Genomic DNA, 22,260 nt, shown 5'->3' on the forward strand with positions numbered 1-22,260 from the left:
CTAAAACAAAGCGGCAGACAAGATTTTCAGACGGTAAGCTTGTATAAGCCCGAAACCCGCACGAAAGAGAGGGGTGCTTTACAAAGACACAGTCGGGGTGCGAGGGGAGGGGCCGGCCCGGGCGAGGGTATGATTCGGGATTCTAGGGATGAGCTCTCGCCTCCTCTCGTTACTCTGGGACCGTTCGCCGCGGCCGTCGCACATATCTCGATCCCGCGGCATCGATACTGCATCCAATGCGTATCAAACGCATCGCGAAAAAGACAATTACATATTTGAATATCAAATCGATACGTCAATAACATCGACAAATAGTGCTGTGACTTAGTTGTATGGGATTGTTTTTGTACAAATAGTTTAATCGAATCGAATTTTGATTGATTAATTATATTATAATCGATGAATTATGAGACAATGAAAGACTGAATGCAGTGTTCGTGAGTCATGAAACAGTCGTTTGCTGTAAATTTTACAGTGATTGTGTAAAAAATGAAGATGTCTGGTAAGTGCGAAAGGCTGATTAGCGTTGAAGCTTTTTCAGGTTTTTTAAATTATTTACACTCATTTAATAATTATTTTCATTCAGTAATTTCAATAATTCAGAACAGTATCAATAGAAATTAAAGATTATTATTATTTACACGTGTTTTATATCTAGTGTGATTAACCTGGGTATTTTGTGTGTGTTTTTAATATTTCATAGGTAGGTATATTAGATTATAGTTTTTTTTTTAATTACATATTATATAAGGAGCTATAGATATTTAAACAAGAATAGGATTTTTTTATCAGATCATAATCAGACATCTATCTAACATTTATGAATTTATTTATTTATAGTGTTCAATTAAACACAATAATTATGTAGAGTCAAATCCATCGCATAGATATTGAAATAAATTATTAATATAATAATTAATAACTATAGTAATTAAAAACAATTTTAATATTCTTCCTATTCAAATTGTACACGCTCTAACCAATAATTTAATAAAACTGTGCACATGATTATTATCAACAAAGATTGTACATTTTCAAGATTACACGAGGAAAATACGAATTGATAAAATTCAATACAACACAATCTTAAATCGTGAAAGTTCCACGTTGTTTTTTTCGTGTAATAAATATTCAGCATGCGATCCCTTTTTGTATCATGTCAAGTGTTATCTAATTCTATTAAGTGCGTGCGAAAAGACCCGAGTCCGGGCCACAATTTGATTATTATTTGTCTGTGGTAAGATGGCGGGTGTTACCTTTTGGCGGGCGCCGCCGGTTCCAAACATTATTTGTGTTTCTTGTTTGCAACAGCTTAAGTTGTTAAGGATTTTGTTTACATCGTCGAGATGCGAACGTTATCTTTGGAATAATTTTGAAGATCTGAGCCGTTTTTTTGTGCGTTGGGAATATGTTTTTTAGGGTAAGCGTTTAAAACAACAATCTTGTGATTGAAACTACAACTTAACACTTATGTTTATTATAATAGACTTTATTGAAAAAAATATATATTTATTGAAGTGAAACTTCTTTATCGGGGTTGGACAAAAATTTAGTGTAACATTTTTGCGTTACGCCGTACGCGTGACATTTTTGCGTTACGCCGTTTACGTGACAGTTTTGCGTTACGCCATACTCGTGACACTTTTAAGGTCATAAAGAAGTTTCACTTCTTACGTGTGTACTCTAGTACACGCATACATTTTTTTTTTACCTCAATTTTATATGTATATCAAATTCCAATTATATACTAGTGGATAATTTAGTACAAGTTACATGAATTATGTAGAATTAAAATTAATATTTATGCCTATAATAATGATAGGGATTAATTAATAGGATAACGGAAAATAAAACCCGAGAGGGTTTTTTGTGATGTATGAAATCTTCATTAAGTATTTCCTTATTGTATCAATAAATATAGGCAAGTAATATCAAAAATATATATACAGGAAATAAGGTTGAGTGAATATTTGTTGCGGAACAAATTAAAATATGATATGATAAAACTGTAACGTTGAGAGGGTGTCACGCAAAGTATGGTTAAATCTTTGTCAGAATTGATTTAAATTTAGTGTATTTTTATCTTTGTCATAATTGATTTTAAATTTAGTGTAGGTACTTTTTTGTGTGAAAAAGCAAATATTCAGAAATCACATCGATTCAATTAAAGGTAGTGTAAGAATGAATTTACACACATTTTGTAACAGAGAGCATGTAGAGTCTATTTTATTATCATTTTATAAATCACTACATAGTATAAAACATAGTCGCTTTCTCTGTCCCTATGTTCCTATGTCCCTATGTATGCTTAAATCTTTAAAACTACGCAACTGATTTTGATGCGTTTTTTTTAATAGATAGAGTGATTCAAGAGGAAGGTTTTAGTATAGGTATAATTTATTATGTTTTAGACAAAGCGAGCGAAGCCGCGGGCGAAAAGCTTAAAGATTGTTGATGGGATATTTGAAACATAAATAATTGACGTTTGACGACGCGGTTGGCGCAGTGGTAAAGTAATCTGCCTACTGAGCCGACGGTCCCGGGTTCGATCCCCGGTCAGGGCAAATATTTGTGTGATGAACTCAATTATTTGTTCTTGGGTCTGGGTGTTATTATCTATATATGTATTTATTAAATATTATATTTATCGTCGCCTAGTACCCACAACACAAGCCTTAATTGAGCTTACTGTGGGACTAGGTCGATTTGTGTAATAATGTCCTAAAATATTTATTATTTATTTTATTTATTTATTTATTTTAATTATGATTTAATTCAGAAACAATCTATTTTGTAGTTAATACTATCAGATCATGCAATTACCTGCCCTTATGTAGGTACCTACGCTAAGTATGTGTGGTATAGTAGTTTATGTATTGCTTAGGTAGTAGGTAAATTGAAGATAATTTTTCAGTTCAATGAAAAAACAAGTTTCAAAGAATAGGTATGTTACTAATACAGTCTCTTCATAGCTGTTTTCTATGGATGTGTAAAACAGCAACTAAAGATATATACAGCATAGAAAATTAGAAAGCCTAACTTTCCGCGAAGCGAGCTTTTGTTGTCCGAATACGTATTTAGCGAATCCGTATGTCCGATGAGGCTTACACATTTGCTTATAAAATTTGCGGTTAGAAACTTAACTTTCAAGTAAATATATACCTTATTGTAAAGGAATAAAAGTGTTGTTTGGTTCTTGTAAGATTATTATGGTGGTGGAGTATTTTATGATTGAAGCCGGGCCGTGAACTCGGTGACAGAGAGACGTAAAACGCGCTTATTGTCAGTGCCGTAACTAACACGTGAAATCGACTTGCACTGGGGTCTTCGGACAACGACATCTGTGTGATACATTATAGATACATTTTCTGCTTATTTATCAGCCGATTAAAGATTGTGTAACCCCTTTTCAGGGTAATCTGGCTTGAAGCGCCTCCTATTTGCCTTTTTATTGTGATTGCTTTTTCATATAAGTAATCACTTAAATATGAATATATCTATTGACATACGTATATATACCATCATTAATTAATTATTACATGATAAACTATTAGATAAAGATGTGTTGTAACCTTTATTTGAAGAATAATAATTAAAACTCATGACACAAAGTCAACTCCATTCCATCCTATATCCAGCCTATGTTCTTATTTAAAATCTGGCGCGAATTTCTACGGAAACCAGGGATTTAACGACGACTCCTCCGCATTGTCCGTGCACGAAGCCAACGCTCACAAAACGTCAATGCTCTTCGCGATGACTAATTTGAATTTGAAATTCGAACATATTTTACGACGTCTCAGTCTTGCCAGTCAATAAAAATATGACCATAGACTATGCTCTGTTCTAAATTTAGAAAAAATAAATTTGACTCTATTGCTAAATGCTTAAAATTAGTTGCGACAGGTGAACTGGCATAGCAACGGAGTATTTAAATGAATGCTATGCCGAACTGGATTGAAAAAGGGTTTCTTTAGACACGTTCACGAACATCCTGCGCATTGTTGATCGGAACTGCACTTTTGTGATGCTAAGCAGTTATCATTCCTCTCTTAATAGCATTGTGTTAACATTTATCAAGCGTCTAATTTTATAGCATTTTTTTCAATGCCACGTGCTGAAGAAAACGTATGGACAAGATAGGGGTTGTTTTAACAACTATATTAGCGGTAATGGGGTGGTTATGATTTATGGAGTGTCTCGTTCAGCTGTATTTGCTTGGGGGATGTAGTTTATTGATGACACGCGTCCGTTGCGTCGCTTGTAATGAATTTGTTTCCTTCGCTAAACACCGCGTTCGGTATTTGTCTATCAATTTTTTTTTTGTTAATGATCGTTTACACAATGACGTAACGATACCCCATTAATAAAAGAGTTACATGGGTTTGATGGTGTATACATTTATCATTATTTAATGCCCCGAATTATTTGTTATTCCCATTGTATTTAAATGACTGGGTTATCGTTTTAGTAATAAACGTTATTGCGTATTAAATTTTAAAATTAGATTTATAAACGAATAAGTATAAGTGCTTAAAATAAGAAACCTTAATTAATATTGATAGAGCGTCGTCGTTAATATTCATATTCGCCGCGACTTCTTTAAGATCTTAATGAAAATAAACGAAACAAAGACATATCTCCATGTAGTTCATTTGCATTTCGGAGGGATGCTCTGAGACACAAGAGACAAGCGGAAACGCTTTGTGGTGAGCGGAAATCAGGCATAATGCCTCCATCTTGCATTCCATAATTTTTTTATGTCTGAAATAAGGACGGCAGGTTTGCGTTGTCAGGATGGAGATCGCGATTAAGATAAAGGATCACTTGATTAAAACTGTTTAGTCATTTGTGTCAAAGCACTACATTCATAATGAAGAGAGCATGTATGGTCGTAATGTAGAGCAATAATTTTAATTTATTAATTGATTTGCGCCAAGTCGCGTACTAGCATACATTCCTTACCAATCAGGGTTGCCTGGAAGAGATCGCTTTTAAGCAATAAGGCCGCCTTTTAGTACGTATGTGCCGTGTGTTTTCATTGTATCTTAATTGTAATTATAGTATAGCTTATTTATGTTTGGTATATTATGTACAATAAAGAATAAATAAATAAATAAACAAATAAATAAACATGACATTATCGTCTTAAGTGACGCGGGACCACTGATTGTTATAGGTAGTTATCTTAATCTTATCTTTATATATAAAAATGAATCGCAAAATGTGTTGGTAAGCGCATAACTCGAGAACGGCTGAACCGATTTCGATAATTCTTTTTTTATTATATTCCTTGAAGTACGAGGATGGTTCTTATGTAGAGAAAACGTAAATATGTACCACGGGCGAAGCCGGGGCGGACCGCTAGTTCATTATAAATACAAAAAAAATAACTGCGTTAAAAACAACCGACTTCATAAACAGAAAAGTAAAAAATAAAAAAGATTTGATATTATTAATTACTACATATTATTTAGATGTGCTATTTACTAAAAAGGTTTGATGTCGGTGCACGGGCTTAATACTAGTGTTTGGCACCGACTTCAAACCTATTTAATAAATAGCACATCTAAATAATATGTAGTAATTAATAATATCAAATCTTTTTTATTTTTTACTTTTCTGTTTATGAAGTCGGTTGTTTTTAACGCAGTTATTTTTATTTAATACTTTTTAGTGTATTTATCAACACGAATCAAACGAGCCCAATCTCGATATAATTGAGTCAATATATTACTGAGTTCCTAAGGCCACCTTCCGATTCCATCATCAAATCAGCTCTATGTCATGATAATGTTTCATCGCTATCCAATTTACATAAGTATACAAAATTTCAGCTCAATCGGTTACCGGGAAGTGAATCAAAGTTACTTGCTACATTTCAATGAAGTCATCGAGTACAGACAAAAATGCTCATAAAATAAAAACTACTGGGTCTATCCGAATAAAATTTTTATGGGACCAATTCGACACCATCCCGCATCGAACAAAAAAAGAATCACGTAAATCGGTTAAGAAACCAAGGAGTAATCGGTGTACATACATCCAAAAAAAAAAAATTATACCGGCCGAATTGATAACCTCCTCGTTTTTTTGGAAGTCGGTTAACAAGAAGATACCTCTATTTTTTTTATATTAGAGCGAAGCAGTAATTCTTTGACTATCTGTTTTCATATCAAACATACTAAACTATTCTTCTTGTTACAGCAGCAGACAGCCAGGAATCTGGCAGTCCACCACCAAGTCCATCCGAATCTACAACCTCAGAGACAGCTCCCACCCTAGTACATATCAAACAAGAAAACATGGTGCCTGGTATTGACAGCAAGAAATACTTCGGAGCCGCTGACTTCGGCCTCCCAGACACATATCTACCGCAGAGCTTCTCTGAATATAGCCGTGTTTATAGACCATTAGATATCCCCAACCAAGGCTTTTTAGACCATGTATTGAAAATACCAAACGGGAAAGACGATGATGGCAAAGAGGACAATGTATCAGAAAGTTCTGACTTCAATTTACCGTCAGAGTTACTGTTTAAATCTGGTGGGATTTATGCGCGAATTAATATAACAAATGGAACGAAGTATGGACCGTTCAATGGAAAGTGGGAAACGCAGCCGTTGGACAGGAGATTCGCTTGGGAGGTAAGCTAAAAGCTTAATATAATTTAATATTTTTAATTGTACCTTTTATTTCTCTACATTTGATGTTTAAAATGCAAATAAATTATCAACACGAACGTAAAGAATTGTAAATACTTATAATATTGTCAGTTGCGCAGTTATAATAGGACCAAAGAATGATTAGATACTAGCTTTCCACCCGCGGCATCGCCCGCGCAGTCAAAGAAAATCCCGCATAGTTCCCGTTCCCGTGGGATTTCCGGGATAAAACCTATCCTATGTCCTTTCTCGGGTATCAAAATACACATCTCTATAGCAAATTTCATGCAAATTGGTTCAGTAGTTAAGGCGTGATTGAGTAACAGACAGACAGACAGAGTGACATTCGCATTTATAATATTAGTATGGATTTCTCTACAAGTATTTTTTTTGAACAAATAATTAAGCTTTCGAACATGTTGAACACACCAACACCTCGTTAAAGAAATTTACCGTTCTTAAGATATGAATGAAGCACTTATACAAAAATTGAGTGAGAGATTTGAATGTCAAAGCAAATGAGTGGCCGATGTTAATAAATAACACCCAAAACTGAAGCTGTGGTAGTTTTGGTGGATATGTCAGGAGAGCGTCGTAAAATGTTGGTTTTATTGATGTTCTTAAGTAGCTCTTATGTTCACTTGAAGCTTGATTTTTTGTCCCGTCACACTTCGTTACCTTTTACAAATTGGTTTTGTTGATGTGTCTGCCAATAATTAAATATTCTTGTTGACGGAATGTACCTAAATTTCTCTTTGAATTAACGCGGTGTTTTATAAATGTAAAACAAAAACTTTATGGGAACCGAATAACCCAAAGAGACAAAAGAAAATTATAATTATTACGTTAAAATCAAACTGTGTGTGTTATAGTGCGACATTTTTTGTACCGAGAATTGCAATAAAATGATAAACACAGATAATATATGAATGGGCCTGAATGCTCTTAAACATGAGCCGTGAGGCGTGGCGTTATCTGCGCAGAGGAAACGGAAGTCAATTGTCTGTTCTTATTCCACGATTATGCCAATATTATTTTGCAAAAGTATTATGTTACAAGCATCTTGTTCTATTTTAAGAGGTTTTACTATGTATTACAATAATTGCATTTTAATATAAATTTAATGGTAATATCATTGATTGAAGGAAGCTAGCGCTATATGTAATACTAGCCGCTCCGCGCGGTTTCACCCCCGTGGCTCCTCTCCTGTTGGTCGTAGCGTGATGATATATAGCCTATAGCCTTCCTCGATAAATGTGCTATCTAACACCGAAAGAATTTTTCAAATCGGACCAGTAGTTCTCGAGATTAGCGCGTTCAAACAAACAAACAAACAAACAAACTCTTCAGCTTTATAATATTAGTATAGATTGAGGCGTTAAATTAAAATTAATATAATATTTAAGCTACATACAATTTACATATTAATTCCGTTTATCATTCTGAATTTTCTACTGTAAAAAAATTTCATTTAAGTATTTGATAATTTTGCAAGCCTAATTGTAATCAATGACATCTAGTTTTACTTTTGTTCATAAATAACGTAATAGCACAGATAATGTAATACTATGGTAATAGGATAGCATAAAATGTAGATACATCAATCTGTTTAGAGATGTACAAAGAATAGATTCAGTAAACGAGACAGATATCTCATAATTGTGGGTGTCGCATTGCAGTCAAACCACGCTATTGTGATCACATGAAGCGCGAACTTAGTTCCGGTCCTTTGCGTATTCTATGGGTTTATTTGGCTACTAGATTTCCGCCCGCGGCTTCGCCCGCGTTTTCAAATGAAAACCCGCATAGTTCCCGTTCCCGTGGGATTACCGGGATAAAACCTATCCTATGTGTTAATCCAAGGTACCCTTTATATGTGTGCTAAATTTCATTGTAATCGGTTCAGTAGTTTTTACGTGAAAGAGTAACAAACATCCATACATCCATACATCCATACAACCATACATCCATACATCCATACAAACTTTCGCCTTTATAATAGTATTAAGATGAGTTTATTGTCATTTAGTAATTCAAGTGTTCGATAGAACGGACGATTTAAACTTGAAGGCGGGGAAAAGGCTGCTAATGTTTTTTTTTACTTAGCGATTGTGGATGGTCAGATTGTCGTAGGTTAGTAGGTACCTACCTATCACTAGACATGAATGCTTATAATATTTGACACCCACCGACGAACTTTGACACTTTTATTATTGTACTTGATTGGAATAAAAACGAATACCTACCTTTTACCCAACGCGACGATACTCTTTTATTTTTTAAGATCAGTCTCTTATTTCGGCTTATAAAGACAGAATACAATACACTGTATTCGTCCTAATTCGTACGTGATACTATAGTAAAAATGCCAATAATGTACGTCATTATGTGGTTATGCTGACCAAGCGATTTCCGCTAGACGGAACACTTTGATGCCTTGTGTGGCTATGATGTAATGACATCGTGGTAACAAAGGGGATTTGTTCTTGTTATTGATTTGTAAGTTTATCGATTCATAGAAATAGTAGATTTTTTATAAAAGAGTTTTTTATCAACTCTTTTTTAAGTTACTAAGAGTAGGTATGTTTAAGAATATTGGTAATTAACAATATTGATAACAAACTCATCGATATCGATAAGGTTTATTAAAAAGTAGAGCTGAAAATTTGACATAAATTGTGTTGTCGATGAATTTTGTAACGTTCTACGTAATAAGCCAAAGTCGTAATACTACTACGTAATAAAACAAAATTTAAAATACCTAATACAAATTCTCGGAAATGTGGACAAAGAAGTGGGTTACATCACAAGCGTCTGAATAAACATAAAAGGATTGAATTAAATTCGCAAAGTTCACATGTCTACGTAAACTTAAGGGGTTACACCCATTGTGTGCAGACATGGTAACATTATCTAACCACCGTTTCACAGATTTTGATATCTCAATAAAGATCTTAGTGAAAAAAAGCGGGATCCGGGTAATCGAAGAATTCTTTGCGAAGATCCCGTGTCAAAGTGCAATAAAAGGTTGCGTTCGAATAAGCGTTAATTTTGGCCGAGGCGTGACCCCCGTCAACAATTTTTTCAACATTTTACACTTTTTAAAGAAAAAAAAAACGAGTAACGGTAAATTTAACAATGCGAGATGTCACTGAATTTGTACTTAAAAATTAAAACTTGATTGGCGAGTTTTTTATAAAATAAAATTGCCACGAAATCTCGAAAAACTTATCTCTTCAATTATTATTGGCTATTGTTATAAAACGATCTTTTCGAACGAATCTGTATGAGCCTAGTTCTCACAAGTTTTAAAAGGTCGTTGGGAGCAAGTTTATGATAAGTTTTGATTGATAAAATAGAATAGGTAATGTAAATTCTCCGTATGATTTTTTGCATGCATTAAAATATATTGTAATTAAAGATATCCATATCTATTTTTACAATCCATGGGAGTATCTATCCATCGAATGAATATCAATTAGAAAAACAAGTTCAATACAATGAGATATCGCGGGATGTCAATCAAAATTATAATTTTTATTTGAGTGGCATTATTTGTCGGGGCGCGTTGGAAATTGATGAGATTGGCAAGTAATGTATTCCTTTAATTATTATTGCGAATTTTGTAAATGAAAAAAATGGAATAACATCATGGGTATATTTGCTGTGGATCTGACAAAGGGAATTGGTTATGAATGTTTTATTGGTTCCTGTTTATATTTCGGAGAGTCACGCGTCGGAGCGAAGTGTTTGTACAAGCATTTTTGGTTATGAATCCTGATACTATAAATACTGAAAATTTTAAATTATTGCACAGCGTAGCTTTTACGTAGATAAACGAATGAGTAATTTAGAAAACGTATTCAATTCATAAGTTCTTTAATAATACGTTCAAAATCAAACCCAAATATAAATTTGATATTCATACGAGTAATTCGCGATCTAGCGTTATAAAAAAATTGCTATTATAAAAACTAATTATCAAAGGGCAGCTTTAAAACCGGTTCGCATAATCAATCAATAAATTCATGAGCGTTGATTAAAACTAATCTCTGCGCCTAGCATCCGTTGCATTACTGTCAAAATAGCTGTCATATTTGTGTGACATCTTTTCATAGTTGGCCACCCCCTTCGGAAAAGGATTAGTGCGGTCCCCATTACATCTTCATTACGGTAGGCGGCTGACGTTTTGTATTGTAGTGGGAATAATAATAAATGTATTTGTTACTATTGATAATATTTATACGATCCGCGTATGATCTCGGTTTACAATGGTGCAGACTGCAGATGGTAAGCCGCGTTTGGAAGCTGTACGTTTGACTAGATATCGTTGTGATATTCAATTGTCACATATTTATGTAGAGAAATAATAAATTAATTAGTTTGTAAGATACATAATTCACTATCTACCCAACTAAAAAAAGATTTAATTAATTAGTTTATATCTAAGTACTTGTTTCAAATTTTAGCAAAAGAATTCAGAAGTTTCCACACTTATAGTACATTCGTAATTATATTCAATTTTTTTGTAGTTTTAACTTTTAATAAGGATATTTTCAAATTCAGTACCGTACATTCAATACAAAAAACTAAATTGTGTAGTCATTATTGATACATATTCAATTTCGTCAAAGTTCACATTACAAAAAAAGGTCGAGGAGCAGACATTGGTTATTCTACAAATAATTAATATTCATTAATTCATTTATTACAATTGGTGTGTCATGTATAATGTGACATCGTAATCAACCAATTGCAGCTGACTAGGTATTACGAAATTATAACTTTCCACTTGAAATTTTGGTAAACAACGGTTTTAAAACTAAGAGACTAAACTCAAACATTTATCATTCATTTATGAAATGAAAATACATTTTAATATTCACCACCTGTTTTCTAAGTAAAAATAGACAAACATACTATAATAATCGAGAAGACATTAAAACAAAATAAATACTTCAATTACAATAATTCTTTTGCACTTAAAAACTGCAACTTTTAAACATCAAAAACATCCGATAAAAACATGCAGTCTCTTCTCGAATTAATAAACACCGCCATAAATAATATTAGGATAGGGCGCTTCCACCCCATCGAGCTGTTATCCAAACATTATTATTAACAAGAAGACACTTATCAGTTAATCTTACACCATTGCACAATAGCAGCTAATCTCCAGGCGTGATAGAAATTTATCTTCCCAATACGAGGGATCATTGTCGCTGCCCCTCGCATGTTGAGAAATGCGACCAATATTCAGGGGAACTTTAATTGAGATCTGCATTAAAAATTGGAAATTTATCCGACAGAAATTTTAGAGCAAAAAAGTATCTATCTTAAGGAGTTGACACAGCTGACTAAAGCGCGTCACACACGGTGAAGATACTATAATATTTTATCTTAAGATACTGTAATATTTTATATTACAGTATATTAAGGTATCCGGTATCAGCGTTCTGCCCATCATTTTTCTTTTTGTCATTGCGTACTAAGACCCCTGTAGAACCGCCATCCTGTTACAAATGACCCACAAAATTTCGGGTATTAAAATATTATAGTATCTTCACCGTGTGTGACGCGCTTAAATGTTTTAACTGCAGTATTTTTCATGACATACAAAACTTATTAGTATTTATGAAACAATATATCAGAGCCGGGATTAATATACGAAATTCATTGTTCACGGAGGTGTAATAAAATCTCATTGCAAAGTTAACACACGACCCATGTCTCTGCGGCTTCTTATTTTCGCAAATATTTTTCGTTCGCAAAACAGCGTGCGCCAGTCGAGCAATATTTCATCTGAGCTGGCCAGAACAATAATAGCGCTTCGAGTCGAAGCCACGGCACGTTCGCACCACAATGTAACCGACCGTCCATTATTTTCTGGCCTCTCTACCCACGGCCGTTTGCTTCAAGTTTCAATCTGGGCCATACAGATTTTAGAGCGCTAAAAGTTCAAGCGATTCTGGCTTCTAGAATACCATCGCCAGCATCCGTGTAGACAAAATAACGTATTACTTCGAAAGCAATGCGATATATGCACCAATTATTGGGTTAGGTTAAGTCTTGTTTACACTGGGAACTCGACAGAGGCGATTGTTGATGCGTGGGATGCCAAAAGGCAAACTTTGACGCAGCGCTTTCGAGCGATTGTTTTTCAATAAGCTACTATTCTTATTGAATGTCAAAACATTTACGGTTCATGCGTGCACTAATTGTAAACCGACGATTAAAATTAGTTTTCCTCGATATCTAGATCAAAATTTAGGTATATATACGTTATAGCACCGTCATGATAGTTTGACATCGAAAGACAAATTTTAATAAGAGATTAATTTATGAATCAATAACTTGATAAGATATGGAAGAAATTATAACGTCTGATTCACACTCTAACGATTTAGAAGGTGCTTATTCTTTATAATATTTTTATCTGTACAGCGTTTAAACATTAAATATAAACACATGAGTTCAAACACATTCGAACACCCCAATTCATATAATTCGATACGCGAAACGGGAGCAATGATAGCCAAAAAACAACTTTTACAACTTACCGAATAATTTCGGATCTCACCAATTGTCACCGTGACGAGCGTTCGGTGTCTTTGTGATTGAAATAGTTTTTTTGCTTGTAATCTTCTGGTTAATCCGTTTTAACACGTCCAGATGTGAGCTTGCATCTCGCAGGAGAAATGAAGGAATTCGATCTATTCAGTTTTTTGCTGACGCTACTTTTTAATAATGTGACCTAGAACAGCTTTTTTCAAGTTTTCACCTTTTTATTGGTAGAGAAAAAGTTTTAAAAGGTTTTTAAATATGTAATTAATTTTGCCTTTATCCCGAATAATATTCAATTATAATTTTTTAACTTTCAACTGTTTTATTGGCACAGTAAATGCTTTAATTAGATAGACAATAATATATTTCCTATTCAGAAACACTTTTTTCATGCGTCATCATTTAACATCAATACAAAAAGTATACTAAGCAAATTTACGCGATGCTCGATTTGTTATTTTTACAAACAAATAACGTAAAAATACACAATTGGCGGTGGCGATTGTTCACCGATCACTGAACACACGATGGCCGTTCTTTGTACCAATCTATAGGGTGCCATTAATACCAGATCAATGGGACATCGCATTTGACACCCACTGCTTTTGACACTGGACATATAAAAAGAACCATTAGCTCTTATTTGCCAGATATTAAAGACCAAATTCGTGTGCCAAAGCTTTATCAGAGTGCAAATTCCCTGGTTATGTTTTAGTTTTTTTGCGCAATGATAGCATTGGTTCGTGGATATTTTGTCGCGTTAGGAATTAGGCCGTTTTGTCTCCGTTTTAATGTTCGAAACGTGACCGAAGAAACATATCCTAATTTCTCAATAATTTGTTCGGGTTACGGTGACAATGATCAATGGATAAGATATTTCAAAGTGTTGTAACAGTTTACGGGACGGAAACAGCTATGTTAGCCTTAATGAGGAAAAAAGCCCTATAAAATAATAGGTTCTCGTATAAAAATGGGGTTTCTCGCTGACAGTCACGGAAGTAATACTTTTTCCTGCTGATAGCGAAGACAAGCTAAGGAAACGCGCTTCCTCACTTCAGGTCTGAAATGTGGACAGCGATTATAGAAAAACTAGACGGTTGTTTCTTGGTAGTTTCGGAAGTTACAACGGATATTCTATAGATAAAACGTGTTGGATTTTCATAAATCAACTATTTATTTTTTATAGCGTAACAGCTGATATCTAAATTTCTTGATTTTTGAATAATTGCAAAGTAACATTATGATATTTTATTAAATACTAGCTGTGCTCCGCGTTTTTACCCGTAGTGCTCCGCTCCTGTTAGCGAGATGATGGGCTATCTAACACCGAAATAATTTTTCAAATCGGACCATTAGTTCTCGAGATTAGCGCGTTATAACAAACAAACTGTTCAGCTTTATAATTTTAGTACCTATAGATTATACGATCTAGAAAATTTAAATCGCCGTAGAGTCTTAATAAGAAACTAAGCGTTATCTGAAAGCCTAAAAGCCTTGCAGAAGCTAAAGAGTTCAATGTACTCTACACATCTATTCAAAAGCTAACCTAAAAGTTTCAATTAAATGTATAATCTTCAAACGAGGCCACATATGTAGTCAGTCCAATTTGGCGCAGGCGTGGTGCGGTATATAACCACATAACGTACAAATTGTTATCTTGGGAAACGAGACGTGTGATTCGCGCAACGACGCGTGATAACCGCTGCCGCACCGACTGCTCTTCAGTTGTAGCTAGTGCTGTGCTATCCTTGTCGATGATTTGTGAGACCTAGTTCTAAACATCTTCATATAGGATTGAGTACCAGTTGTGCACTATGTTTGTTGGGCAGTTGATTAACAGCGATGACTGATATTCGATTCAGAATGGGAATCTTGTAAATGTTTGCTGTTTAAGATTCGAACGGAAGTTGTTGTAAAGTATTAAGGATAAGATAATAGGGTATTTTTAGTGTATGACAATTTTGAAGATAGATTTAGAGTGCTGATATAATAATATTATATATAAGCTGCATGTTTAAATAGATAGTAAAGACAGTAGTATCTAAATATGCACGACTTATAAAGATAAAGACGTATTTGCCTCTTTTATACGGAAATAATATGTTTTGTGACGTTTATAGGTTGCATATAGATAATTTGATCAATGTTCAATTTATTTCCTAAGGGTGGTTGTGTTTTTAATCACGTAGAGATGAAGAATATCTCATTGATACATTTGATAATGATTGATTCATGGATAATAATTAATATTATAAGCGTAAAAGCTCTACAAATACTTTTAAACTTACGTCAGCGACGAAGTATTAGTATTAGTACAAGCCATTTTGTGTAAAACATTATTATTTGGGCTAGAAATATGAAAACGAAACAGCCATAAACATCGATAAACCTGCTGGCACATCACTAAAATTTATGAAATGTAATTTTCCGGCGCGAGCGAGTGGCGAACATTTGTAGCTTTTCCGAGTATTCTGGGAAATTGCGATCTCCGCGCAAAATATGAGATCCGCCGCAGTTCGTTTAAATTACAAACTGAGTTTTTATAATAATCTGCAGTGCGGTGCCGACTGAACCGGCTTCCGTTTAACAGATGATAAATGCGGTGAAAAATACCGGGGATTTTTATTTACGTACCTACGTTTTTAAACCAATCTGAAATTAATTAATCCTTTTACCAAATAGCAATAATTGGGAACATATTGAATATAGCATTATAAAAATACATGCATGTGTATGCAGGGGAGTATTACGTTTAAATAGGGCAATTAGTTCCGTGTCCGTTGTCAAAACATATTAATATTCGGTTACAATATTTGAGTACGATGTTCGGTGCAATCCATAAGTGTCGCCAACAGCGGACACTCATATTTCAGTGTCGAGGCTAGTGTCCGCGATCCACTGGGCACATCGATGACTGATTGCGTGCATGTGCTGCCTCTGTACCCTTTACTAATGTAGGGTTGCCACTTTAAAGTAATTACTGTTGTATCTATAAGTATCTATACTTATACTTACTTAATACATATTATAAAGAGGAAAGGTTTGTATGTATGTATAGTTTTCACGCATAAACTACTGAACCGATTACAATGAAATTTAGCACACATATAGAGGGTAACTTGGATTAACACATAGGATAGGTTTTATCCCGGAAATCCCACAGGAATGAGAACTATGCGGGTTTTCTTTGAAAACGCGGGCGAAGCCGCAGGCGGAAATCTAGTAGGCTATAAAGTATTAAATTATCTTTGGCGGTACCTAATGAGGAAAATAAGGATAAAATTATCAAACTGATTATTATTTCACACAGTTGAATAGTGGATATGCTCATCAAGCCCAATTAATTAAATATATCACAAAAACACTGTTATTACTTATTATATTGTCTTTTATTCAATTTTAAAATTATATCAACACAAAGTAGAGTTACAAAAACGTAGAGTTTAAAAACGAATATTCGAAAGCACTACTTTTTAAATTATAGTCGAATAAAATTTTTAACTGAGTGCATTTTACGTAAAACAATAAAAGCTTATATGTAGTTATAACGTCTTAATAACGTACTCAAGCGTTAATGTATATTATTTAAAGCAACGCCATTCATAAATTGTACGCAGTGCAACGTAAATTGAGCATGAAATTCGTCTGAAGCAGCCCTAGCTAAGACGAGGGTTGGTTTAAGATAATTATCTTTTTTACTACACCCGACGTAGTTTTAATAACGTGATAAATGCTGCGTAAAGGCTTGCCGGTGACGCGTAAGGAGGGTTTCCTCTTGAACTTTGATTAATACCTTACTTGCTATGATACTTTTATTGTGTAACAGATGCTTTTTATTTTTCAAGTTATTTTCTATATTTTTTCCGCCGTTGGGGATTGCGTTTTAATTTTACGCTAAATTAGACGCACCTTGTTTCTCGAGTATTCGATTTGTTGTTAGCGAGATATTGTTGTTATAGTAGAGCCAATTTAATAGGCAACATTTGACGTCTATCAATTTTATCTTCATAGGGTGGTAACCTGCTTAAAAACATCGATTAAAGTGAATTAATCGATACGGACTTGAAACATTTGTCAATCGAACTTGAAACACATGTCAATAATTTATGATAATTTTTATTCCCAAGTAATCAATGCATTCGATTCTAGATGTCAGATTTCGATTTTTAGAGTAACGTCTCTGGTATTTAAAAAGAAAAAAGGTTTATTGACACAAAATTGTAGCGACGTCAGTTCTTTAAATCAGAAATTGTTCATTATGTTTAGAATGGTTTATCAGTAAAATCAAGTCCTAAAATTACTTCTATCGGTCATTATTATTATAAATATGTAATCGTAATTGAAAAAAGTTAAACAAATGTGCAGTTCTAACAAAACGAAATATCATGTTATTCTATGTCGTGGTTACTAGGTTACGTTGTTGAATTTTGTTGAACTGTCAAATGTTGCCTATTAAAATGGCTCTACAATAAGTGTGATAAATTCTTCTCATTACTATTAATTTATAATCATAAAGCGGCAACCGTATTTATTAGATTCAAATTATCTCGAATATAATAAAAGATTGTTATATACATACATATAAACTCTCTATTAAAGAACACATCTTTTATAAAATATGGCCTATTATTGGCTATTATGACTCAATCGAAAATGCTCTACAATCTTTACAATTGGAGAGCAAAATTTTGTTTTCCGATTATAGCCTTTTATTCCCTGCTATACAAGGGTTGTTATTGCCTGGGTTATTTATGGAGTTTTATTTCATATTATATTTGCTGTATGCAGACGTAATGTGAAGTGTCTGATGGAAATTGTAGGTTAGAGCAACCCTCGTTTTCGAGTACAAGCAAACTCCCTTGTTTTACTTATGCGGAATTATGTTTAATTTGAACAATTTACTCCCTTGATGTAAACAATGATACGATGTAGACACAATTTCTTTTATTTATTTTGAATACCTTTTGAGTTTTTGTAAATATATCATATGTTTTTGTAAACAACGAATTTTTACATAAATAAAAAGGAGTGCAGCTGTAAAATATCATAAAATAACTACAGGTATTTTTTTAGGTTAAATATAAACTAAAATAATGTTGATTTTTTATATTATGTCGATATTTAGTGAGGTCAAGATAAAATTTTAAATTAACTTTAACAAAGTACCTACCTACATATAAATAGTCTTACATTTTCAAAACACGTAAAATTTTGGTAATTCAATGATACGTAAGTGTACGTACAAAGTAAAAATAAGAATTATTATCATCACATGCAAAATGAATTATCAAGGGTGGTTTAGTGATAAATGGCCAAGCTGTGACGATCTCAACAGATTTGACAACGACTAATGGCGCCATCTATTATGAAGCCGCAGAATTATATTTATTGATAGGTATCGACAGATGGCGCTGTCAAACAGAGTAGGAAATCTTAATAGCTTTTCCATGTTACAATTTATTGTTAAAATAATTTAATTTATATAAAAAAAATATTTTCACATAATTTATATTGTGAATAAATATGTTTGTGATAGTTTTGTTTTCACTTTGCCACAAAAAAGGAATGTCAACATGAATGTTAGCACCTGTGCGTTTCATCAAGACGTTGTAGTTCTGCTATGTTCTAATAGATGGCGCTTATATCAAACGAATAAAACTTAAGTTTTAAAATTAAATAATTGTATATATTTTCAGGTACTCGGCAAGAATGGTGTCCGAGGTTGGCTGGATGGTACTACAGACAAGTCGAATTGGCTGAAATTCGTGCGATCTACAAACTATTCGCATGATGTTAATGTTCAACATTTGTTACTCGCTGGACAAGTACGTTTATATAAAAAAAATTTTTATATTTTTATGTAAAACTAGATATCCCGGTAAACTTCGTCTTACCCGTTACTTATATTTTAAGTTTCTTCTCTGCACTACAACAAAAATTTCAAAATCAAAATCAGCTAAATCGGTCCAACCGTTCCCGAGTTATAACGAGACTATTGAGCAGCAATTAATTTTTATAAAAATAGATATGCATTAAATAATTTTCAATATTCTTGTACTATTTTAAAATCTTTAACATTATTTGTTTGAAATTTATCCTGAGAAGAATTTAGAAAAGCCTCTACTATGTGCCTGTGCTTGTAGGCGTTTATTGCATTCACTAAAAAATGCTATAATTAAGTTTTTCGCGCGAAACTACAATTACCATCTAAAGAACAATTAACTCAAACGAATCACAACCCTCATTAAAACCGCGTCTTTCACCCCAATAAAAATTTGAATGTACGTTGGTAAGTTCCGGTAGAAAATCGGTGTTCCCGCGAACAACTGTGACCTACTTCCGGTCAGAGGGGAGCGAACAGATGCGTTGATTAGATTCACTCTGCCCCCTTTAGGTTAAATGCTATTTGATGTTTGCCCTATGAACTGAACTTTACATAAAATATAAAAATTAAGGTATGATATGATTTAATTTTGAATCGAAGTCAGATAGTTAAAAGTGAAATAAAATGTAGAGTCAATTTTTTTTCACACGGCAATTGTTTTAAATAGTACCTACATTGAAACTTATAATTGGTAGATATGAATATACTCTTTCAGTGGAGTTTCTTATTTTTATTCGTTTTCATGTTTAGGTATAAATTTGCCTCTGCAACATAAGGCATCATAAAACAAGGGACTTACTCATTTATGTAGAAAGATCCTTTATATATAAAAAATATTCCTTCCTTTAAATACAACTCAAAAAACCGTTAGTTTAAGGATTGTATTCTAAATTTTCAGATTTGGTACAAAGTAACCCGTGATATCCCGTCAGGACAAGAACTGTTATTAGGACCTAGGACACCTCTGCCGTTGCAAGATGTGCTGGCCGCTGGTGGTAAGTTAATAAAATGTTTAAAAATATTTTTCTTGCAAAATTACATAAAAAAATTGTAATTGATATTTTTGATAAGATTTTTAATCACATATTCGGTAAGTGTCCTTTTCAATAATTAAGTTTTATTTTGAATTTTCTAAGACTAGAGAAACGGATATAAAATATCCCTGTTATAACACTAACAATGCGTTCAGATGTGTTTTACCGATTGAAAAATGCAAAATATTCACATTTTAATTTAAATATCCCTCCTTTAGTCGAAATCCTCACTGCTGAGGGTCGTGATCATTTTGGAGTTGTGATTTCCTAGCTATTTTACGCCATTTGTCTCGATCTTCTGCGATGTGGATAGCTTCAGGTACGCTAGTTTCTACGGTCGTTTTAATTTGGTCTGACCAGCGCATTGGGCTGCGGCCTCGGGGCCTTTTTCCTTCTACCCTGCCAGTTAGAAGGACTTTCTCCAGGTTGTCTCCCCTCTTTCTTGCAATATGACCGAAGAATTCCAAAATTCTTCGCAAGCAATTTAAATATAACATCAATTATATCCCAATGCATTTTTGACTCATATTCACATAGCATTATTATTATATACATATAAAAGCACCGTTGTCCACCCGTTGAAAATCACGCTCATGTCACGGCAACTGACTCTGACCAGCAGTTAATTGGAGTCACCTGCGTCACACGTGTGACACCCTTATACAGGTTGATCATAATTTGACCATATAAATATCTTGTGTTGTAGTGGGAATTTTGGTGTAAAACTTAGTTACAACAAGTAGGTAAATTAAGTAGGCAAATTATTGAATTAAATTTTTATAAAAAGCATCGTAATGTATTTATTTTAATAACAAAGTCGAATGTCCAACTGAAATACGATAAATATATAACTAAATTTTAGATAAATGGTATTTAAATTTAAAATTATATCATCACCTATAAACTAAACTTGCAATCATTCCCTTTTACAAATCTTACTAGATTTAACTATCCATATTTTTATTTAATTATACATTAAAAATTATAAAAATCACACTGTATTTGAAACAAAAATCACAAGGCACACGGCGCGGGCGGCACGCGCGCATGCGATATTTAATTTAGATAAATCGCGACGTGCGTTGTGAAAAATCACGCATATGCCATATATAATGTTGGGGTGGAAATCATTATTTATCACTGGATACGCCTTCGTCTTAGTTAAAGAAAAATCATATTTATCATGTGTGTAATAAGTAAAAACACGAAAATTAAAATATAAAGTGTAGCTTAGCTGTAACTAATCATAATACAATTATAATAAAATTAATAATTCACTTAAATTTATTTATAAAACGAATATTCTGAAAATAGTACATAGTAAAATGCAAGCATATGACGTCAATAATATTCATATGATAAAATTACATTTAGAAAACCTTTACCATCAGTCCTTCTAATTACACTAACTTATGTTTGAATACAATTTCCTGAATTCATTAAATATTATTAAGTGCGTTATGAATGAAATAACATATGAAAGGCATAATATATATGTAGTTAATTTAAAAAAAAGGAATTTTCCTATTTTTAATTTTACGAGATTAAAATAAAATCACGAATACGTGTTATATTTTTTATATAATTGACTTTTGGACTTAGTCATATCTAGGCTCTATCGTTCGTTGTCCCATAAGGGTCTTCAAGCTTCCTGTACGACGCATGGCTTCCGGCGCACTCCTGTGTTTCGTGATTTATTAGATCCCAATTGCACGTAATTACCGTACTGTTACATAAAATTATCCGCTTCAAACTTTGACACTGTCTATTTTCTACTCTGGGGTCACTAATGAGTCAGTGTCGTGTGCTTCAGGAACTATAGGGTTTTTATGGAAGTATTTTCCTCAAGCATTCGATTTTTTAATTGCTATAAGAATGGCGTAAATGAAAGTCGGGAAACACAGCTATTATACGTCCATAAATAACATTGGCTTTACTTGCACAATATTCTTCTCATCGATTTTATTTTTAGAATTGTGTTTTCCAAAACTTTTATTATTGCACCGTAATTCTTATTGAGTCGTACGTACATACCCACATTTATTCAATCATCATCAGCTGTGTTGCACTTAACTGTTCGACAATGACTCGAATATTATCCCTAATTAGAATC

General features: G+C 33.4%; 1 protein-coding gene across 1 annotated transcript in view; it reads left to right on the top strand.

The window, feature by feature from the left end:
* Positions 1 to 361: 361 nt before the first annotated feature.
* The window catches only part of LOC149481020 (transcription factor hamlet-like), a 34,464-nt gene continuing 12,565 nt past the window's right edge, over positions 362 to 22,260 (top strand). Inside the window, exons 1-4 of the mRNA XM_089706005.1 lie at positions 362 to 502; positions 6,208 to 6,647; positions 18,926 to 19,054; positions 20,012 to 20,108. Of these exons, the coding sequence (XP_089562131.1) occupies positions 490 to 502; positions 6,208 to 6,647; positions 18,926 to 19,054; positions 20,012 to 20,108 (679 nt within the window). The 5' untranslated portion in view covers positions 362 to 489. The remainder of the gene's footprint in view (positions 503 to 6,207; positions 6,648 to 18,925; positions 19,055 to 20,011; positions 20,109 to 22,260) is intronic.

The sequence above is a fragment of the Colias philodice genome, chromosome 17 (assembly GCF_061535455.1).
Source record: "Colias philodice isolate Cphi_HAF_F1 chromosome 17, ilColPhil1 Martin Lab GWU primary, whole genome shotgun sequence".
NCBI lineage: Eukaryota > Metazoa > Arthropoda > Insecta > Lepidoptera > Pieridae > Colias > Colias philodice.